Source organism: Sarcophilus harrisii, chromosome 1, assembly GCF_902635505.1.
Source record: "Sarcophilus harrisii chromosome 1, mSarHar1.11, whole genome shotgun sequence".
Classification (NCBI taxonomy): domain Eukaryota; kingdom Metazoa; phylum Chordata; class Mammalia; order Dasyuromorphia; family Dasyuridae; genus Sarcophilus; species Sarcophilus harrisii.
In genome coordinates, this window is record NC_045426.1 from 337,868,879 (window position 1) to 337,890,383 (window position 21,505).

The window sequence follows — 21,505 nt, forward strand, 5'->3', positions numbered from 1 at the left end:
GCTGTAGTATGCATGGTGACCACACCCTGGCAAACCATTTTGACAGATGGGCTAAATCAGGTTGAGGGTAACTAAGGAGTCTCAAACCCTATGATGGGTTAGTGGGATGTCTACTCCAAGAATGTAAAGACTCATGGTGGAATGGATGGATAAGAACAATTTATTCCAGTGGCCATGTGAAGGCAAGTGAAGCAAGTGCTGTGGAGCACATAGAGCTTGGTTAGACACAGAAAACATCAAGGTCATCCCCTGCATCTCGAGTCATCACCACTTGTCTTGACTGTACTGATACTAGATAGTGATGACTCTGGAAGACAGAGTGAGGCTGACCCACTTTGTGCAACTCTGCCTCATTTAAATCCAATTTATACACCAATCAAAAGACATCACTATTTACCATTTCTACCTGTCTCAAAGTCCTGTGGTGATGGTGAGTGATGAAGCAGCAGGTCCATATACACTGGGAGTTGTAGTCACAGCCCTGCACACAGGCAGCCCAGGCCCTATAGTCATTTTCTCAATGGGAGCAGCAGTGAAATTAAGCAGCTCCCTGGGTGTTTGAGCCTTTTAAGATTCTCATTGTTCACCTCCAGTGTGAGGAAGGAGCTAGAAAAGCTGCCCTAAAAATTGTCTGCTTCCAGCTCTGGCCTAATTACTGGAGCAGGTGGGGATTCCACTCAGTGATCAATACACTAAAAAATGTACAAAAACTTCTGCAAAGTTGATTCCACTCACCATCCATACATGGAATATGTATACTTATTATAGACAGTTATACAGACATTATAGTTTTTGGGAGGAATGGATTTGGAAACTTTCTGCTGAAGACTTTCTACTGAAGACTTCTGCATCTCATCACCTTCTTGTCATCAACAGTGTGTTCTGTTTACCTAAAAGTAATAAAACTTCACAGAAGAATATATTTACATTTAATAAACTTTGTGATTGTAAGGAGAAGAGACAGACAGGATGTGAGAATGACAAAGATAATGTGTGGTGGACTGATCATAAACATTCTCTCCAAACTGAATATTTGCATCCAATAAAAGCAGCAGCCCCAAGGCAAAAAGATACCAGAAAAATTAATGTCAACAGATTAGAGTGCTTCTCTGAGAAGAAAAAGTCTGTTGCTGACCCGGGGGGCAATTTGAACCAATATATAGTTGGCAACTGCAGAGCAGAAAAGAACTGGGTAGCTTTCAAAGATTTGGTGTACAGCATTGCATTTACTCATCTGGGTCAGAACACTAGCAAACATCAAGACTAGTTAGATGGAAAATAATGGAGAAGTTTAGAAGATGTTAAATGAAAAATAAAAATTCTACAGGGTGTACCAGCAGGATAGTTCATCCATCTCTAAGAAGGTAACATTTGATTCCATCAAAAATAAAGTACAAGTGAAGCTTAGAGGGATGCAGGATTCTTGACTCAGTAAGAATGCAATGGAAATTCAGTTTTATGCCGATAGTAACAAGAGCTTTTACGATGTATAGAAGGGCAGTATTCAGTGGGTTCATGAATGGGAGGAGTCTGGTCCAGATATTGCTTGGGACCTGTTCTCTTTGAGGACTCAGATTGAGGCATTGGCTCACCATCTCCTTAACAATAATGAAAGATGTACTCTAGATAAATTTAGGATAATCTTGATGGAGAATGGCTGTGACAGGAACAAGGCAGTACAACTATGCTATTTACAACTCTCTTTTGACAAATTCCTTGTTATTAATAATTATTGTTATTTATGACCCTGTTATGATAGATATCTTCTTATTGCTAGTTAGGGTGGAACTAAAATATCAAAGTATGGTCTGTGCATTAACTCTGGAAGATATATGGTATCACTAGAGGTAGCTAGTGTTAATATAACACTATCTTAAAAAAGTATCTAAATCCTGGCTCTTAGATTAATAAATGGAAATTGCAAAGCATATCTTCCGACGCCCTTGGATATTCATTTCAGGTTCACACTCTCAGTTTTCACTGGAGCTGAATTCCAAAAATGATGCAAGGCTATTTATAAGTCAAAGACTTATGGTGCATCTCAACTACTCATGGAGCCACACTAATTAGTGAAAGGACATGATCTCAGAGAGATGGACTGAGCACTTCTGTAGTTCTCAACAGACCATCACAAATCAATGATAAACCACTGACAGATTTACTTCAGGTTGAAATGAATCACTTCCTAACTGAAGTTCCTATTGAAGAAGAGATTTTTGAATGCCATTAGACTCTTTTCATGTGGCAAAGCACCTGGTGCTGATTCTATTCCAGCTGAGATTTACAAGATGGGAGGTTCATTGTTCATACAAAAGCTGAATGAAATTTATTTTCTGGCAAGAGCAGGTTATCCTTAGGAGTTCAAGGATACCTCTATTGTTCATGTCTATAAAAGGGAATAGATTGTCCTGAGACAATCATGGAGGATAGAGGTCCGTTTCTTAATCATTACTGGCAAGATTATTGCCAGAGTTCTTTTTATTAGACTGATCCTACACCTGGAAAAAGGTCCTTTGCCTGAAGTCATTGTGGCTTCAGAAGGGACTGAGAACAGTTAATATGGTGCTTACTGCATGACAGCTCAAGAAGAAATGCCAGGGGCAGAACAGAGGTGTGTATACAGTATTTATAGATCTGAACAAGGCCTTTGATATTATCTGTCATGAAGTTTATGGAAAATTATGTCAAAATGTGGTTGCCCAGAGAAGTTCGCCAGTATAGCACATCAATTTCATGATGGCATGCTTGCCCAGGTTCTGGACAATGGATGATGCTCTTGAGGTTTTCCAGTAACCAATGAAGAGAAACAAGGCTGTGTGTTTGCTCCAATGCTTTTTAGCATGATGTTTTCAGCCATGTTGTCAAATGCCTTCAATGAGGACAAATGTGGAATCAAAATCAACTGCTGCACTGTTGGTAAATTCTTCAGCTTGAAAAGAATACAAGCCAAAACTAAAGTGGAGGGAGTATTGGTACATGATTTTTTGTTTGCCGACAAATGTGCACTCAGTGCAGCCTCCAAAGCTGAGATTCAAAAACCATGGATTAATTAACTGTTGCTTGTGATAATTTCAGCCTAACAATTAACACCAAGAAAACACAGGTGTTTCATCAACCAGCACCATACCATCCATATGTGGAACCATCAGTTACAGCAAATGGTGAAGTTATGAATGCTGTGGATAAGTTCACTGACTTTGGCAGTATACTTTCCAGGGATGTCCACATTGATAATGAGGTTGACACATGCATTTTGTTTCGGAGACTCCCAAGGAAAGTGTGAAAGAGAAAAGATATTAGACTGATTACCAAATCAGTCTACAAACCATTGTGCTTGTTGTATGTCTGTGAAATCTGGACGGTCTACTAATACCATTCCAGGAAAGTGAGTTACTTCCACTTGAATTGCCTTAGGAAGATTCTGAAGATACGGGACACTGAGGTCCCTTTTTGAACTAAACTACCAAGCACTTAAACTCTACTGCAGAGAGCACAACTAAGATGGGCTGACCACATTTTTCTGTAGAGGGCTGGAACTATGCACTGAGATCGGGACTGCTGAGCACTTGAGGCTAACTTCTGATTGGACAATACTCTATGGGCATATGCTTGGATAATGTTCTTTCCGCTATCCGTGCTGGCTCAATGATTGGTGTATAGAGGATTGTAGGAGAGACTAGGGGGTGGAGTAAAGCTAGCCAGACACACTCTCCGGGGTAGACAAGGGAGAAGGCACTTGCAGAAATTCTCTTCTATCCTCTTCACTTCTACCCCTAAAGACCAAGAATAAAGGTTAAGGACTTTCGGTTATCCTGACTCCGGCTGATTCTGAGGTATCCTGTGGGCTAGCGTGGTGGTCACATTGTTCAAATGCCAAATGTACATTTGTCAAAAATACTGTTTTATGGAGAACTCACACAGAGCATGTACTCACAAGATGGTCAGAAAAAAGTGATACAAGGGCACTCTCAAGTTTTCTTTTAAGAACTTTAGAATATATTGTATGATATGACAGACACAGCAACAGGACCATCTAACATGGTGTGCCCTCATCAGAGAAGGTACTGTGCTCTATCAGCAAAGCAGAATTGGATTACTTCACAAGAGATGGAAGATGCACAAAGTTAGAGTCCAGCCCAAATAGTCATAGAGACTATTTGTGTCTGACCTGTGGCCGAGCATTCTGAGCTTATATTGGTGTGATCAGCCATAGTCCAACACTGTAACTCAACTCTAACCTAGTGATGTCATCTTGGTCTTCAAGAATAAAGGGCAACAACCAACAAACCAATATAAAGAAACAGTTGTTAGTTGGAATTTTGGGTAGTTTAGGGGAGAAATGGTCTGTGATACATATTTGAAAACCCGGAGATCTTTATTAACACTGTGGAGTGATACCTAATTTATGTAAGAAGAAGTGAATGTTATAAAGAGGCAGATAATTTTCTTTTATGTATGAAAAAACTAGAGAAATGTGAATATGAAGAAATAGTTTTGAGGATGCCAAAGAAACAGACGATTTTGGAGGCTTTGGAACAGAGGCAAGTTAGGTAACTCCCCTCATTTGCACATTAGACATGCTCTATGACTTAAAAAAAAAAAAAAAGAAAAACAGAGGGGAAGTTTGTAGCTGTTTTTTTTTCTGGTGAACTGGCTGAAAGAATATACTTGAACTGTGGTGCTGTGAATTCTGTTCTTATTAAACAATGTAGCATCCTGATGAGTGAATAATTTCTTGGATTGGCTATCTACTTTAGACACAGTCATATTGAAGATCTTGGCAACTGTCTGGTTTAAAGAGAACTACTATTGACATTATGAGCTAACACTTTCTAAACTCCCTTTTAAGGATGATGGCTAATTGAAAAAGCTTATAAAGGCTGTATTTGAGCATCAATGGAGAAGATTTATTTAGCTGAAGATTTGTGAGGACAAATAATTATGTAATGAGCAGAGAAGTAGAACTGTGTGGTTTCTGAACAAACCAAGAACACTGAAACCTACAGTCTAGAGTTGAGTTATACTAAGCACATAAATTTTCTTCCTTCATTTATTTTTCCTACCAGGTTGCTGTAAATATGTACTCAATCCATCAAAGAAAACCATTGAATCCCCTGGTGGGAGAGTGTGATTTGGGTTTATATACATATTTTGTTATTTAAACATTCATTTTAATAAATTAGTGTCTATGCCATCTTTTTTGACTTAAGTAAATGGTTATGTTCAGAATCTGAAAATCTTATTATTGTGAATAACTAGCGGTCTCCATAGAAAACATACAAAATGAGAGCAGAGCTAAGATAATGGATGACAGGCAGGCACCTAGTTAAATTTTTTCAACATTCACCTCCAAACAATTTGAAAACAATGCCTCAAATCAAATTTTGGAGTGGTAGAGCTATTGAAAGGATGGGCTGAGACTTTTTTCCCTGCTTAAAATTTAAAATTTAAGAGGTCAGCAGGATAAGTCTATGACATAGGGTTGGACGTTTATTTGGATCTTGATTCCATATGTGGCACAGCGATGCTGCAGCAGCTTTGAGTGTCCTCAGCCCAGAGATAGTAAAAGAGGGTTCAATTAACTGGTCAGAAAGAGATTTTAGGGAACTCTTTGCTGGCCCTGTAATAGGACATAAACTCAGGGAGGGAGGTAATTTGGAATTCAAAATTTAAGAAAAGAATGTTAAAAATGAATTAAAATGTTATTAGATGGAGGCTCAAGAACTGGAATAATTAAATAGGAAAAGTGGATTTTTCCTCAATAGGGTTTATGTCTAGTATATGAGAGAGTTTGGTTGTAACCATGTGGTAGTAGTCCTTTTCTGGGATCTTAAATCTGCTATTGTTAAGAGCAGGTCAGAGAGGTAAGATAAATAGAAAGAACTGGGGTGCCTGGTGTATCTATGTGAGAGGTGGGAGGCTGGCCCCAAGTCCTGCATAATGTGGGTTGACTGTACCTTTCTTTGTAACTAAACCCATTGTTTCCATTACAAATTCTTGAGTGTTATGACTGGAGACTCATGGAGTAACAGAAAAGAATCAAATGATGCAGCTTGGACAGAGATCAGAGTTATTTTATATTTTTGATGATTTAAAGCATACTTTAGATTCCAGCTTCTTAAACTGTGGGTTATACCCCCATATTGAGTCTTGTAATTGAATGTGGAGTTCACAGAATGATTTGTTATGAGCAAATATTTGATGTCTATACCTATTTTATATACACACACGAAAAGAAATTATAAATGGAATAAGTTTAATAAGCCCTCTTCTAGATCAGGGTTCTTAACTTAGGTGGCTTTGAATATAGAAGGGGACTCATGATGTATTTCAAAGAAGAGGTCATTAACTTCCATCATTGCTCTCATTTGCATTGAGTTTCACAGTTTACACAGCATTGTCTTCTCAATTATTTGAGGTAACTCAGTGCACAATTACCTCCCTTATTTAACAGATGAGGAAACTGAGTTGGGGTGGGGTAGGGTGATTATAGTCAGTCCACCTGGCCCCATTGCTCTAGAAAATGTTAAAATCAGTTGTTGTTTATTGTTGTTTGTCCTTCATTCTTGATGATATAATATCAGAGATGCCATGACTGCAAGTGAAATGGATTTAAGTGAGGGAGGTCATCTGCCTTACTTTTCCCTCCAGAGCCATCTGGGTCCAATGGTAAGATATAGATTTGGAGATGGCCCTGGATGTTACTGGGAAACTTTGGCCTTTTTAAAGCTGAGGTCTTCCACAGGTCTCAATTTGACTGAGGCAGCCTATTCAGTGATTAAGGTTAAGTAGCAATTGAGGCAAAGAATCTCCATTTTCATCAAGTCCAAATAAGTGAATGAATGAATGAAAGTGGAAGTGGAAGACCCTCAGAGTTTCTGGCCAAAGCAGAAATGACTGCTATTTATATTCAATCTGAGCCAACCAGGACCCAAACAATGACCAAAAGAGGCTTGTTCTAGGACCTATTAGTGGCCAATGAGAATCAGATTGGTTTGGGGTTAAGGCCTGGTCCTTAAAAAAGAAATCTAGTGTAAACCCCAAGATATCAGAAGTGCAAAAGAAAAGAAAAAATGCTTTAAAGAGGATCTGTAGATAAGCGTATAATACTTGAACCCAGGATTCCTTATTCTCTGCTCAGTGCTCTACTTCAAAGTTTGGAAAATAGACATGTGGAAAGTACCCAGATGTTCCCTGCATTTGCATACTGACCTTTTATGTTTTTTTTGTTCCCACAAGAAGAAATCAAAGCATTACTATTCCTGACCTTACTCAATTCCCCATTCTACAGCAGACAGTCCCTATTTTCCCTGTTTTAAGGATTTTTTACATCCCAGTGAGAGCTTCTGTTGTTACCACATCTGCTCTCATTACTCCCAGATTCATTTCCCAACAAAGAACACAGTTACAAACTGGGATATAGCTTTTGCAGAAGCTTTATTAATTGATTAGACTCTTAAATCCCCTCTGGATTTTCTCACAGTCTTAATTTTTTTCCTTCCCTTTACTTTTTTAGACCAGCATTTTCTTGGGGAGTCACATCACCTGGGTCATGGTTACTCTCTCCTTCTAGATTCCAGGATCCTTAGGCCAGCCATTGGTTCCAGGTCTCTGGAAGTATAGTCCAGGTTATGGTATATATAGTCTTTAAAAAAAGCAACTCAGAATAACTACAGCTTTAAATCTTTTCCTAGAAGGGATAGATGACTTAGTATAGTGGCCAATAGTTGTAAGATGCTAAGCAGTGCAGTTGTTAAATTGAGGTGTCTTCAATAGGGGCTCACTAGAACTTTGGTGAATTCTTGTTCCCATTGCTACAAGGTGCAGCTAGGAGGTTTCCAGTAGGTGAAGCTGGGGTATTTTCAGCAGTTGCAGTTGGGGTGTTTTCATCAGATGCAGCTGGAGTGGTTTTAGCAGTTGCAGCTGGGGTGGTGTTAGCAGGTGCAACTGGAGTGGTTTTAGCAGGTTCAGCTTGAGTGGTTTTAGCACGTGCAGTTGAGGTGTTTTCAGGACCCTTCTCTTCTGTAGTTACTTCAGGTGTGGGGATTGTTTGAAGAATGTGTGTCCAGTGAAATATCATTCTTTTGATACATATAAGGTCAAAATAACCAGTGATGCCATTGAATACCATCCCCTTCTCAGGGGGAAAGATAGTGGACCTCTGCCCATTGGGATTCCCAGCTTTAAAAGTTCTTCCAGCATCGGTTTCTATCTCTATACCACGGATGCACAGCTTACTAAAGGTTGTTATTTTTTTAATGTTTTCATTTTTCCGGAGGACGAATTCATCAAGCTTTCCGTTTGCGTGTCCATATGTTTTAGTCCATTGATTACTTATTCTTAGTTTTACACTGGAAGAAAAGGAAAGTTTTAAAATTCCTTTGGATCTAAGTTATCTCCCCCAATTATTGTCTCTAGATAGGGAAATACTTCCCCAAATTGAATACTAAATTATGGGAGTGAAGTTGCGTGTTTTTCATATTTTCTGTTCTTTGGAATTTTTGGGAAAGCAGATCCTATAGCCTCCATTGCATGTCTAATAGCCAGAAATTCTTTCATGATGTCCTATCTCTGTAGAGATATTTGTATGACACTGTAGTGGAAAGAATTATGAACTTGAAGCAAAGAGATCATGGTTCATATTTTAGGTCATATCTGATCTTTATTATTATAGATGATGTTGGGCAAGAGGCTTCAGTTTTTTTAGGTCACATTTTCCTCATTTGTAACATTAAGGATAGTAAGAATTGTAGTACTTCACAGACTTGTGAGGAGAACACTTTGTAAACTTAAAAGGGCTCAATAAATGTGGATTGTATAATTTCTTTGTCTCCAGTTCAGCATCAAGACAAATTTTATAAATGAACTTCTTTCCCATCTAGACAGTGAGGTATTTGAATATTATGTTTTTAAAGGTTTATCCCCATTCTCACATTCTCTCCTATATGTTTTAGGGGTTATTGCTGCCCTTATGTTCCGTTTTATGTTCTAAGGACTTTACCAGATCTGACATTGTATACTCTGGGGACTCTTCAGGTTCTGGCATTGGGTGGATCTACAATACTCTTAGTAACAAACTTTCACCGAGGACTTCTATGTGACAATCCTTTCTAAGCGGTAGTTGCTAAGTCCTGATGGTTCTGTCAATGGATTCAGAGCTGTGAAGTACCTTAGAAGTCATAGTGTTCAGGCCCTCCTTCCTTCCCATTTTACATATGAGGAAACGGGGACCAGTGACATGAATTGATTTGCTCTGAAGCAAACAGAAAATATCTAGGAGGGCCATAGATAACATGACCTATTCCCTTGGATGTGCAGGGTGTTCTCCTAATGGATCTCTGATATCTGCCCTGAATTTGGTCTGCCAGCCTTCTTTACAATTCATCTTATTACCAGGTTCAAAAAAGAGAGTCTTCTCTATATTCAACAACCCCAGGATAATAGTAAAAGTGTAGACTTGGAGTCAAAAGTCCTAGAGTGTGATGCTTATTAGTTTTGTGTATCTGAATAAACAGTGATTTGGGGAATATCTTTCTTGGATTATAATTCTCTCATCTGTGAAATGGGGATGATAATACCGCACTATTCTCCTCACAATGTGATTGTAACCATAGATTACTATTGAAATGATATTCTGGAGGAACATCCTATTATTCTTTCTTGCTATACCATCTATCTTTTGCTAAGTCCTTCCTCTTCTGAGGCAATGAGACCAGATGGTATTGAGAAAAGAGAAATTGATCTAGAGCCAGTGAAGTTGGGTTTTAATCTTGGTCCTTCAGCTTACTAATTAAATTTGAATTAGGAACTTTACTTTTTTGGCCTTCTTTTTGGGCTTCCAGCAATATCTCTGTTTTCTCATTTGCAAAATGAGGAATAGAGTTGTACTAGCAGGGCTTTGAGGCCCCTCTTAGCTCTAGATCTTATGATCTGCAGAGTGAAGGAGCTGGGCTCAATGATCTTAAAATTATTTTCAGTGATGACATTCTATAATTCTATAATTGACATTCTATAATTCATTAACTCTTTTATTCATTCTTTCCTTCATGGCTTGGGCAAGGGATGAAGAATATGGAAAAGGAGAAGTGAGAACCTGAGACTCTTAGAAATAGGGCTAAGAATAATGGCTATCTGCCTATGAGTGTCTATAGTTTTAGACACTGCAGGGATATGGTCCCTGAACTTGGGGTTCTTTAAAGTTGGGATTCCTGTGGATCCTGGGATGGGAGTAGACAGGCAGGAAAATGGGAAGAATGGTGGCTTTTCAAGTCTGTCTTTCCCTATGCAGGTGCCCTTCCACCCAGTCAATCCCATTGGTAAAACCTTCCTCAGCTAAACCCCTGGTTTAATTCTGCAGGTCATGTCCTATGTCAGTATATCTACACTGACATATGGGGTCCTCAGAAAGCAGAAGTTCTATGTGCAAAACTCAGTATAGAATCTTGTGCCATTAGGAACTTGGAATTATAGGTTCAGAACTGGAAGAAACCTTAGAACATAGAATATTGGACCTGAGGACCTAAAGTATTGGAAAAGACTCTGGGAATGTAAGAAGTAGAAAGAATCTTGGAGAGTATCTAATACAATCTCATCATCATTAGAGCAATGAGGAAACCCAAGCTTAGAAAAGTCATGATTTCTCTAAGTTTACACAGAAAATTAGTGGGACTTTTGGGATTCCTAGGCCAGAACTTTGGTCTTCTGACTCTCAGTGCTCATTACTCGTACAAACTCTGTTTATATTGTTGTCAGAAGGCTGAGGTGGACCATGGACAAGGAGTGGAGGCTGGAGCAGAGGAACTTTACAGTGAAGCCCCTGACTCATGGCTGTGGGGCATGGGTGCCAGAGGCCTGAGGACCCCAAAAGTTCCACTTACCCTTTTAAAAGGCCAACTATTGGTCCAAAGAAGAACTGTAAACCCTCGATTCTCTCTTCAGGGCTCTTAAAAATGGAGAAATGGCCTGGTCCAAAATTGTGGGACTCGTAAGAATGTACCCCTAGAAGGGACAGCAAGAAGAGAAGTTTTGCTCTGAGGTGTGACAAGTGGAGGAGCATTAGGACTTTAGAGATCTCAGAGATCTCCAAGTAGTCACTGCTGTAGCTCATTTAGGTGGGCCTGGGGTGAGTCCCTCTGGTTCTCTGAGAGCAAACTTGGAAAACAGATTTAACCCTACAGGCTTCCAGTGAGGATTAAATTTCTTTTGGGTCAATTTGTGAAGTGCCCACTATGTGCATGATACTTTTCTAGGCCCACTAGTGCATGATTGAGGATACAGGCAACAAAACAGTCTCTGCCCTCAAGGAACTTACATCTACTGGGGGTGGGAGTAAGGATGGACCACAGGAATATATGGCATATATACTGAAGTATTTTAACAGGAGGTACTTTAAAGTGGGGGAGAACGCCAACAAATGGGGGAGTCAAGGAAGTCATGAAGGAGGTGGCAGCTGAGTAGAGCCTTGAAAGAAGATAAAGCTTCTGGGGCAGTGAGGAAGAGGGATCTAATTCCACCAAGAGGAATGGCTTGTTTTGAATGCACACAGAGCAGGACATAATGGTGATGAAGCCTCCCCTGTGGGCTTTCTCTTAAAGGCTTAGTATTTTACATATATTGTATTTAACATGTATTTTAACATATTTAACATGTATTGGTCAATCTGCCACCTGGGGGAGGGGATGGGGAGAAGGAGGGGAAAAATTGGAACAAAAGGTTCGGCAATTGTCAATGCTGTAAAATTACCCATGCATATAACTTGTAAATAAAAAACTATAATCAAAAAAAGAAAAAAAAGACTTAGTATTTTAGCAAAGGCTTAAGGAAATAGTAAGAATGGTAGGTACAAGGTGATTCCCTCCATAAGGATGATGTGAGAAATCTCTATGAGGAACATAGGAGGCCAAGACAACTCACAGTTCAGGAACTCTAGGCAGTTCCTTTGAAGCAAATTATTTGATGAAACTTTAAAGGACTCAAGATGGAACTTAGATTTAGAACTAGAAGGGAGTTGAGATAATGATATTGCTAACAACAACAATAATAATATTAATAGTTGGATCTCATAAGCAACAAGATGGAGAACGTCATTTTTTGCTGCACTTTGGGATCTCTCAAACCTTTTCAAAACAGAGATTATGCAACAAAAATAAAGCAACTTGAGCTCTCTCCATGGTCTAGGACACCCAGAATCCAAAAGAAGATAATCCCTCCCCCACATCCATGAATTGATGCTCATTAAGCCTGAGCTCACTTGGATTCCATTCCCATCATCCATGCTATCAGCAGTAAGTTGCATTAGTAGATCCAAGGACTTGAAGGTTTGCAACAAAACCCAATCACACATTCCATACCCTTCCCTCTTTTTAGTGCTGAGGAGACACCAGCTCCAAAATGCAGAAGCTGGCTTGGACTGCAATGGATAGTCAGTACAGTAGCAACCCCCCCAGAGCAAAAACATGCTATGGGTTACAATCTTATAGGACCACTGCAGAAAAAGTCTGAGGTGCTGTTTCCATGAATGTTCATGGTAGGGTAGATAATCCCATAGCATATGGAAAGTAGCTTTCTGAACTGCCAGTGGCAGGCTAAGAACAAGGGTAGAGGGAGTGAGATAGGACACTATGTGTGTGCTGGACTGTGGATCACTCCATTAAGGCAGAGAGAAAGAATATAACATCTGGCTGGGGCAAGTTCTGACCACCCAAAAGTCATCAGGGAAAGAAATATAATCTGGTGAACTGTGAATTACCCAGCATGGGAGGAGGCTAGGAATGAGTTCCATTCACCAAGGAAATCACCATCAAAGGTGTAAGAGTCCATTACAGAATCAGAAAGTGAATAGGGGAAAATCAGATTAAAAAAAGAAATGAAATTATAAAAAAATCCCAGAAGGAAGAAAACTTAAGAACCCTGGTCATAACCAAATCAATAGGAAAAACATTAACAAGAGGAAGAAAAGTCTCCAGATCTAGTAATTAAGTTGAGGCATCTATGAATAAATACTGCAAAGGAAAGGAAAATCTGATACAGAGCACCCTGTAAAGTATGATGTGAATGGGGATCCACAACATGTTCTCAATGGTTCAAAAGAGAAATTAGAATTCAGAGAAGAATTTATGGCATATAATGAAAAATTAATAAGCAGAATAGAAAAAGTAGGATCTGTAATAGCAAGTCTCAACAGAGAAACAAAAGAGAGAATGATAGATTGGCAATACAAATATACAAAAATGAAGGACCATCTGGAAGAAAAGAAGCAAAAACCAATAAAATTAAAAGAAAATGTGCCTAATATGCAAGCAAAACATCCTGATTTCAAAGACAAGATATGTAGGAACAACCTAAGGATCACAGGTTTCCTAGAAAACACAATAGTACTAAAAAACTTCAACAACACAATTCAGGAAATAATATAAGAGAACTTCCCAGAATTTCTGAATATAGAAAATGAAATACCAATAGAAAAAAATTTGCAGATCAGCTCCAAAAAACAAAACAAAAAATAAAAACCCTCAAGGCTGCAAATTAGACACAATTTGGTTAAATTTAACAATTCAATTAAGAAAGAAGTTCTACAAGAGGTCTGAAGAGAGACCTTTAAAAATAAGGGAAAGGAAATTTAAATAACACAAAAGTATAAATATGGAGGTACAAACATGTAGTTTTCTGAAAAAGAAATCAAAGCCTTTTAAATCACTCTTGATTAGAGAAATACAAAATGAAGTGACTCTGAGGTGCTCATGCCTATCAGAAATGAGACATGCTGGAGGGGATGAGGAAAAATATGTGTACTAAAAAATTGTTGTTGGATTAGCACAATTATTCTAGAGAATAATTTGACCCAAAGAACAATTTGCCAAAAGGGCTATAGCTGTGTATACCTTTACCAATACCACTACTAGATCTGAACCCCAAAGAGATCAAAAATAGGGAAAGGCTATTTATGTACAAAAATATTCATAGGAACTTTTTGTGATGACAATGAAATGAGAATTGAGGGGATGCTCATCAATTAGGGAATGATTAAAATTTTGACATATGACTGGGATGGAGTACTATTGTACTAAAAATGTGGAGTGGGCTGCTTTCAGCAGAAAAATAAGACAAAACACAACAAGATCTATATGAAGTGAAGTGAATTATCAGGAGATCATTGTGTAAAAACAATGTTGATGGTTAGGTTTCTTTGCTGTTCAGGTGACCTGGTTCCTTGCAGTGAATGTCATTTCCACTGGTGTGATATCTAATTGGGATTATTTCTTTCAAGGTACAATTGCTCAGATTCTTGGAGCAATATTCTTCTGGGCTAGAAACTGGACATTGGGTTGAGCTATTTGTAGGCTAGGCCAGGCAAACTAGGCAAACCCTAGTTTGCTGTATTATTGGACAGCTACTGCTAGGCTGACCTAGGTGGGTCATTCACTCTTGGGCTCTCTAGGCTTGGTCTTTTTTGGGCAGCAGCAATCTTCCACACCTTTTAGCAAGGGGCTCATGTGGGTATTAGCCAGAGTGTTACAATGCTTTTTGAAGACTTGAGCTATGACCTTTAGCTTAGCCCTGACAGAAATCTCAACTCTTTGAGTCCCTATAAGCTTTATCATCTCTAGGTGTCTCCTCTTCAACAGCCTATCCCTCAGGACCTCTTAACTTTTCTGCAGTTAAACAGGGGCATATTAGTAGAGCTACCATTATCAAGTGAATCAATGAGCATTATATTAATTTCAAAGTTACAAAGTGCTCTACAAATGCAAAGGATTTTAAGGAAGAGATGGCAGAAGAGAAATATCCACCGAGAAACACTAGATGAGAAGAAAGGAAGGAAACAAAGTCTTGGTAAGCATCTACTAGTTGCCAGATCCTGTGCTAATGACATATAATTATTGTCTTATTTAATCTTTACAACAACTTTGGGATGAAGGTGCCATTATTCCCATTTTACTGTTGAGAATACTGAGGCAGACTGAAATGGAATGAAATGCTCATGGTTTACATAGCTATTAAGTTTCTAAAGGTGGATTTGGAGTCAGATCTTCCTAATTCCAGGCCTGGCAGTTTATTTACTTCATCCCACTACATTGAGTAGTGGGAAATTACAGGTCCTACAGGACCAACTTAATTGCACATTGCAGAGTCATTTGGTTCAGTTCGAACAGCTCTTCTTGTCACCGTGTCAGAGGGCCCTGAGTTGTGTGATCCTGGGCAAGTAACTTCACCCTGTTTGCCTCAGTTTCTTCATCTGTAAAATGAGTTGGAGAAGGAAATGGCAAACCACTTCAGTGTCTTTTCTAAGGAAATCCCAAATAGAGTCACAAAGAGTCAGACATGACTGAACACCAATAATTTGTAGAAAGTAGGCTTCAAGAGCCAGAAATTATTTCAGACATCACTGAGTCTCATCCCTTTATTTTATTGATGAATAAAGTAAAGCTCAGAGAAAGCAAATACTTTCATACAGTTGCAATAAAAAGCTCTCAGATTGAACTGACAAAGCCAAGAAACTCAGTCTTTCTTCTATACCACCCATATTCTAGTTTATTACCATTAAAATATTATCTTCTCTAGATCTAGAGAAGATAATATTTCAATGGTAATACACTTAGACAAATTATGAGGTCCTCTACATGGTTTTTCAAACTTGCAATATCCAGAATTCATATGGTGCTTTGAGGTGTACAAATCATTGTCCAAATATTATGTCATTTCATCATCACAATAATCTTGGGAGACAGATGTTATTATTATCTCCATTTTACAGGTGGGAAAATAGAGACTGATGGTGGTTAAGTGACCTGATCAGGGTCACAGAGCCAATTAGTGTCAAAGATTACCTTTAAGTCTTGCTGATTCCAAGTCCAGTGTTCTATCCACATGCCTGCTTATCTTAGAACAATGGTTCTCAAACTTTGGGCCAGAGACTATGTGTGGTGTGTGTGGAAAGTCAGAGGGGGATTGAAGAGTTTCTATATATAGAAAGGGTCAAACTCTCATAAGCTTTATTTTATCATTAAGTGTTTCTCAGGTACAGCTATCATGAGGCATTTGGGATAGTTTTTGATACACAAGAAATGTCCTTAGACTCAGAAACATTGAAGAAACCCTCTGAGCTCAATTGTATTCCATCCCATTCAACACACTGAAGTAGTAGAAACAGTAAATGTTCCTTGCCTTTAAGGGTATCACAGTCTAGCAGGAGGGGAAGAGACATGCCCACTAGTAACTAAAATCCATATCTGAAAATGATTCAGATGTCTAGGATAAGCTCAACAGAGAAGCCTGAGAGATTCAAGGAACATGTCAATACCAGTAAAATATAAGGTTCCTGAGGGCAGGTACTACTTAATTAGTAGAGATCTCTGGAGGGTAAAAAGAGAGAGAGTGAACATAGTAGGCACTTAATAGATAGTTGTTTAATTGAGTTGAATTCTTATTGGAGCTATCAGGGAAGGTACCTGAGCATGGTCTCAAAGAAGAGGTAGAGAGATGAGCTTGGGATAAGTCAGTGTCAGTCATGGAGAGAAGTCTAAGGGAGTGTACAGAGTCAAGAATAAGACTTGTAATGACTAGTAACTCAGGTGACCAAGCCAGAATGTGTGAAGAGGAGACTTTTCAATGATGAGAAAATAAGCCAAAACCAGACTGTAAATGGTTTTGAATCCCCAAATAAGGTTTTTAATTTTTGGTAAGCATATTTTTGATAAGGGCAGGGATGTGGCTCAAGCCGTGCATTAGGAAGATCATTCTGACAGTGTGTGCAGGGGATGGTGAAAGAATGGAGTCAGGGAGATTAGTCAAGTGGCTATTACCAGTTGAGAAATGATAAAGGGAGTGCTAGGGATGGAAAGGAAGGGTTGGTGGTTACAAGATACATTTGAGAACTCTTAACAGATTTGACTTGACAGTTGATCTGAATAAATGAAGGAGGGGGACAAAACAGAGATGACCAAGCTTTCTAGTGTATTCCCACTCACAGGCAGTCCTTCAAAGGATAGCCCTGTATTGCTGCATACATGTGAGGAGATGAGAATCTTGATTGATGGAGAGATTTTTGAGAAAAAAGCAGGGAAAGAAAAGAGACTATGGAGAGAGGAGGAAAGATGGAAACTTTGAATAGTGAATAAGTGGCCCCAAGAACTGGAACAGGTGAGGAAGAACTGGAACCCCAACACATCCAGTTAATTCCTAGTATTCGCTGAAAGTGGACTTATTGGGTGAGATTTTTCTTTCCCCATTTGAGCTGATATTTCAACTCATTCCTGAGTTTCAGAGCCCCTTTTATGCTTGCTTTTTATATTACCTGAATTGCTTTGGATGGCTTCCCAGATTTCCATTTTACTTGTTTGCTTTAAATAAATGAATATTTGCTATCTGTGATTATGTAACAATTATTATTTGGTAAAAGGGAAGTGAAACTGGCTGAGGTTAACCTATTTTTTTTCTTTATTTTGCTGAGGCAATTAGGGTTAAGTGACTTTTCCAGGGTCACACAGCTAGGAAATATTAAGTGTCTGAGGCTGGATTTGAACTCCAATCCTCCTGACTTGAGGACCAGCACTCTATCCACTATGCCATCTAGCTGCCCCAAGGTTAACCTATTATCTGAGATTAAATTGCTTCCAAGGATTCTCATCTTTCCTGATCAAGGAAGGTACTGGAAAACATTCTGGAATCAACAAAACAAAACAATTGTTCCCTTACTCTACAAACATCTGGTATGTAATAGGTATAATTCTAGTGCCACGGTCTTCTAGAACATTGGGAAACAAAGGAATGATGATTGCCCAGCTATGGCTGCCCTTTTGCTTTCCACATAGGGAGAGTTCTAAGTTTTCTTGGGGCATGGGTTGGTAGGGCATTGCAAATTTATCTAGAAATCCCTGTTACAGTTAGGTCAAGCTCTATGTCACATGATCCACACAGTGGATGGGTAGGAATGGGAAGAAGGTGGACAGAATAAGATGTCTTTACAGAAATGAAAGAAGGAGGGATCAAGACTTACCATGGAAACTGCAGGCTATTCCTCCCAAGGCGACAAGGGCCAGGAAGAATTGCATGGTCTGCAAAGAAGGTATGATGGCATAAAAAAAGCATAAAGCCATATGATTTATTTACTTATTTTCTAAATTTCCTGTTTTCAAATCATGAACTTAAGTCCTGTCAATAAGCACAAACATTTTCACATAAAAAGAACAAAAATGTTATGTCAAATCTTGAATTCAAATGTACCTTTTCCACATAGTTATTCTTCACAGGGCTCTTAAATTTAACAAAGTGGTAATAAAATTACCCTGTTCATTATCCTTCAGGAAGTTTTTTTCTTTTATATATTTAGAAATATTTTACTGATTTTTTTTGTTTTTTGCCTGTCATTACTTATTGTCCCTTCCCCTGCCATGACCTCCTCTACAGCACTGAATCCCAAGCCCTCTTTTGTAATAAGTAGAGTCAAATTAAATATAGCAATATTTTAATGACATCTGAAAAAGTATGCCTTGGTCTGCAGCTGTGTTCCTGCACCTGTCTGCCAAGAGCTGGAAAGTATGTCATAGAATTTAGAGCTGAAAGGGATCTTAGAAATCTAGAATTAAGCCAACAGAGTGGAAGTCACTTGTCGGATGTCAAACAGACAGTAAGCTGCAGAGAGCTAGGATTCCACCCCTGGTTCTTCAGAGGTGAGGCTTAGGGATTAAGCCTGGAGAGAAAGTTAGGAAAGGAGGAGAAATGATTGTAGAGAGAAAAGAATATCTATTATGTAGGTTTATAGATTTTATAGATTTAGAGCTGAAAAGAGACCTTAGAGGCCATTAAAAATCTAACCTCATTTTACATATGAAGAAGCTGAAGCTATCTACATAACTTGTCTAGAGTCATAGCTAGAAAATGATCATAGCTAGAAAATGATTAGAGCAGGATTTGAACTCAGGTATTTTTTCACTCTGCACCCAGAGTTCTACCCATTGCACCACTTAGCATCTCAAAGGACTCAAATTCCTTTCTCCTATTCTGTCTCATCCTTCTTAATCTTCCTTGATCATAGCTTCTTATCTCCCTCTTCTGCTCTTTGAAAGCTCTGATATCTTTAGAGCTGGGTATAGAAGTCCCATCCCTATTCGCATCACCAGCCCCCCAAATTCTGGGCTCACATCTGATCCCAGGGCCCATGCTCTTCCCCATTTCTTGCTTACCTGTTTTGGGCTGGGAGTGCTTTGCTGGTCTCCACTCAGCCAGGTGATTTATATTCACCCATTATTTACTTAGATGCTGTGTGAGTTCTTCTCTGTGCCAGTTGGCTCAGTCCAGTTTCCTGGATAGCCCTCCAAAGCTTCCCCTTAGACTTCTCAAGGCTACTTATGACAGCTGCCACTCAAATAGTGAACTTTACATAGGGTTTACCAGAATTCAGCTAAGAAATGTTCCTGGATCTGTTGTAATGTCTATGTGCAGTCCCTCCCTCTATAAAAGAGATGTTATAGGAGCAACAAAGAAATGAATCCATCCCTTTCCTCCTACCAAGAGGGATCCCTATTCTTGACCCTGATGAATGATTCCCAGGCAATTGGAGGTTGTCCCTAGGCTCTGAAGTATAGTTTATTAATAGCCAAAAGAACACTAGATTTGGAATCAGGATACTTGGGCTTTTATGCACTTGATCTTGTAAAACCAAATCATTCCCCATTCTGGAGTCTTAGTTTTTCCTTTGTATGACGAGTAGGTTGGAATAGACAATATTTCAGGCCCCTTCCTTTTCCAATAGTCTATAAATTTCTGGGCCATTATATGGGCAAAAGAAGGCTGGTGAGATCCTTCAGGTCTGTTTAGGCAATGATAAGTCATATGTATTCAACTATCTCCATCTTATTTATAGCCCCCCCCCCATCTCTTCTTTTCTCTTCTTATCCAGACTCCTATGTGGCAAACAATGGCACTCTGTTGCCCAAAGTCTTGAATCTTAGTTCAAGGAAATGAAATAAATAGGGCCAGGTCATGAGTACTTCCCCAAGAAAATTGTTTTTGGCCCTTCTGATAGATTTCTATCAGGTTCCTGGGGTGGGTCAGGGTAGTGGGGAGGCTTAAGAGAAAATGTCTTGGAACCTCCTAATACAATGAGCTTCTTTTTCTCCATTCCCATTCTTCCATAAGAGTGATAGAAAGGATGTCACACAAATTTACTGATGGGCCAAATTTATCCTTGTGAAAACATCATTGAGCATGAATTGTGTAATTTCACAAGCCTATTTGGTTAGTGTATGTGTATCAGGGAAAGACTTGGGGGAAAACAAAAAGTCCCTATAGCCCCTTGTTGTCTAATCACTCTCCCTGTTCTTCCTTTTACAACTATTAAGAATAAGTCCCTTTGTCTCTATGGACTTTTCTATGTCTTTGAACCTTCAAGCTATTCTCATATGCCATCCTGCATGCCCTGAACTAACTTCTGCCATTAGGCTGCAGCTGAAAGAATGTTGTTTGGGAAATACACAGACTGCATTCTAGTCTGGAACTTGGACACTGCCTTACCCTATAACCTTGGGAAGTCATTTAAGCTCTGAAGACTTTAGTTTGCAACTGCAAGGAAAATTAATCTCTAAGGAATTTTTCATATTGGGAATTCTATAATATAAGGTCTTCTCTATCTCTGAATATTTTGTGTTCTAATTTAAGATCTCAAGCTATTATTTAATAAATTTGTAGTCAGAGGATATGGATAATTTTCATTAAAGTGGGAAAATTGTTGAAGATGAAAATTCATACAATACACATTATATTAAGACTGTATGTTAGGCACAAAACATCAGAAACAATTAAATTTAATATTTTAAATCCAAGACATTTTTGACTTAGAATGAGAAATGTCAGAACTCCTTTCCTGCCTTCTCCTCCTCACCCTCTGCCCTCAGTGTCCTCTGACATATATTTACCCCTATAAGTTTGAGATACCCTTTAAAAAAAATCTTGAACAAGGAAAATGTTGTAATATGTTAAAACATACACATACACAACAACAACAACAACAACTAAAAACAACTGCTTGGGGTTGGGCTGCTAGAACAGTGGACAATTAATCTATTTAAATTGTTTGCATTATTAGATCTCTTCCTTGCTTATTTCTGTCAAGGATGGAAAGGTCTTCCTGTAATCAATTCCTTGAAAATTTGAAATCCTTGAAAAGAGAACACTGTTCTTAGTGGGGCATATGTTAATCACTACTGCGGGATAATGGAAGACAATGCTCTTAACTAAGAGTCAAAATTTGTTTTCTAACAAATCTATTTTTTTCAATGAAGTCCTTAACTTTTTTTCAAGTCACTTTCCAAAGTTTGGAAATGGTTTTTATTCTAGATACAACTGTTTTTCTTAATTTTATCAGAGGAATTAAAAAGAAAGTTGTAGTTTCTATAATCCCTAATTTACTATAAGCATGATTATTTGATGAATCTATATTAATAATAGGGTCTCAATTTTGTATTTGCTAACAGTAGCAAAATTAATTACTATAATTCAAATTATGGAA

The 21,505-nt window shown here is 38.6% G+C and overlaps 1 protein-coding gene across 1 annotated transcript; it reads right to left on the reverse strand.

The window, feature by feature from the left end:
* Positions 1-7,418: 7,418 nt before the first annotated feature.
* Positions 7,419-19,217, reverse strand: LOC105749660 (prostatic spermine-binding protein). Its single transcript, XM_012543963.3, has 4 exons — positions 19,182-19,217; positions 17,996-18,053; positions 10,878-10,998; positions 7,419-8,351 (listed from the first exon to the last, which is right to left on the reverse strand). The coding sequence occupies exons 2-4, from the start codon at positions 18,048-18,050 to the stop codon at positions 7,784-7,786; spliced, it is 744 nt and encodes a 247-aa protein (XP_012399417.1). The 5' UTR covers positions 18,051-18,053; positions 19,182-19,217; the 3' UTR covers positions 7,419-7,783.
* Positions 19,218-21,505: the final 2,288 nt, after the last annotated feature.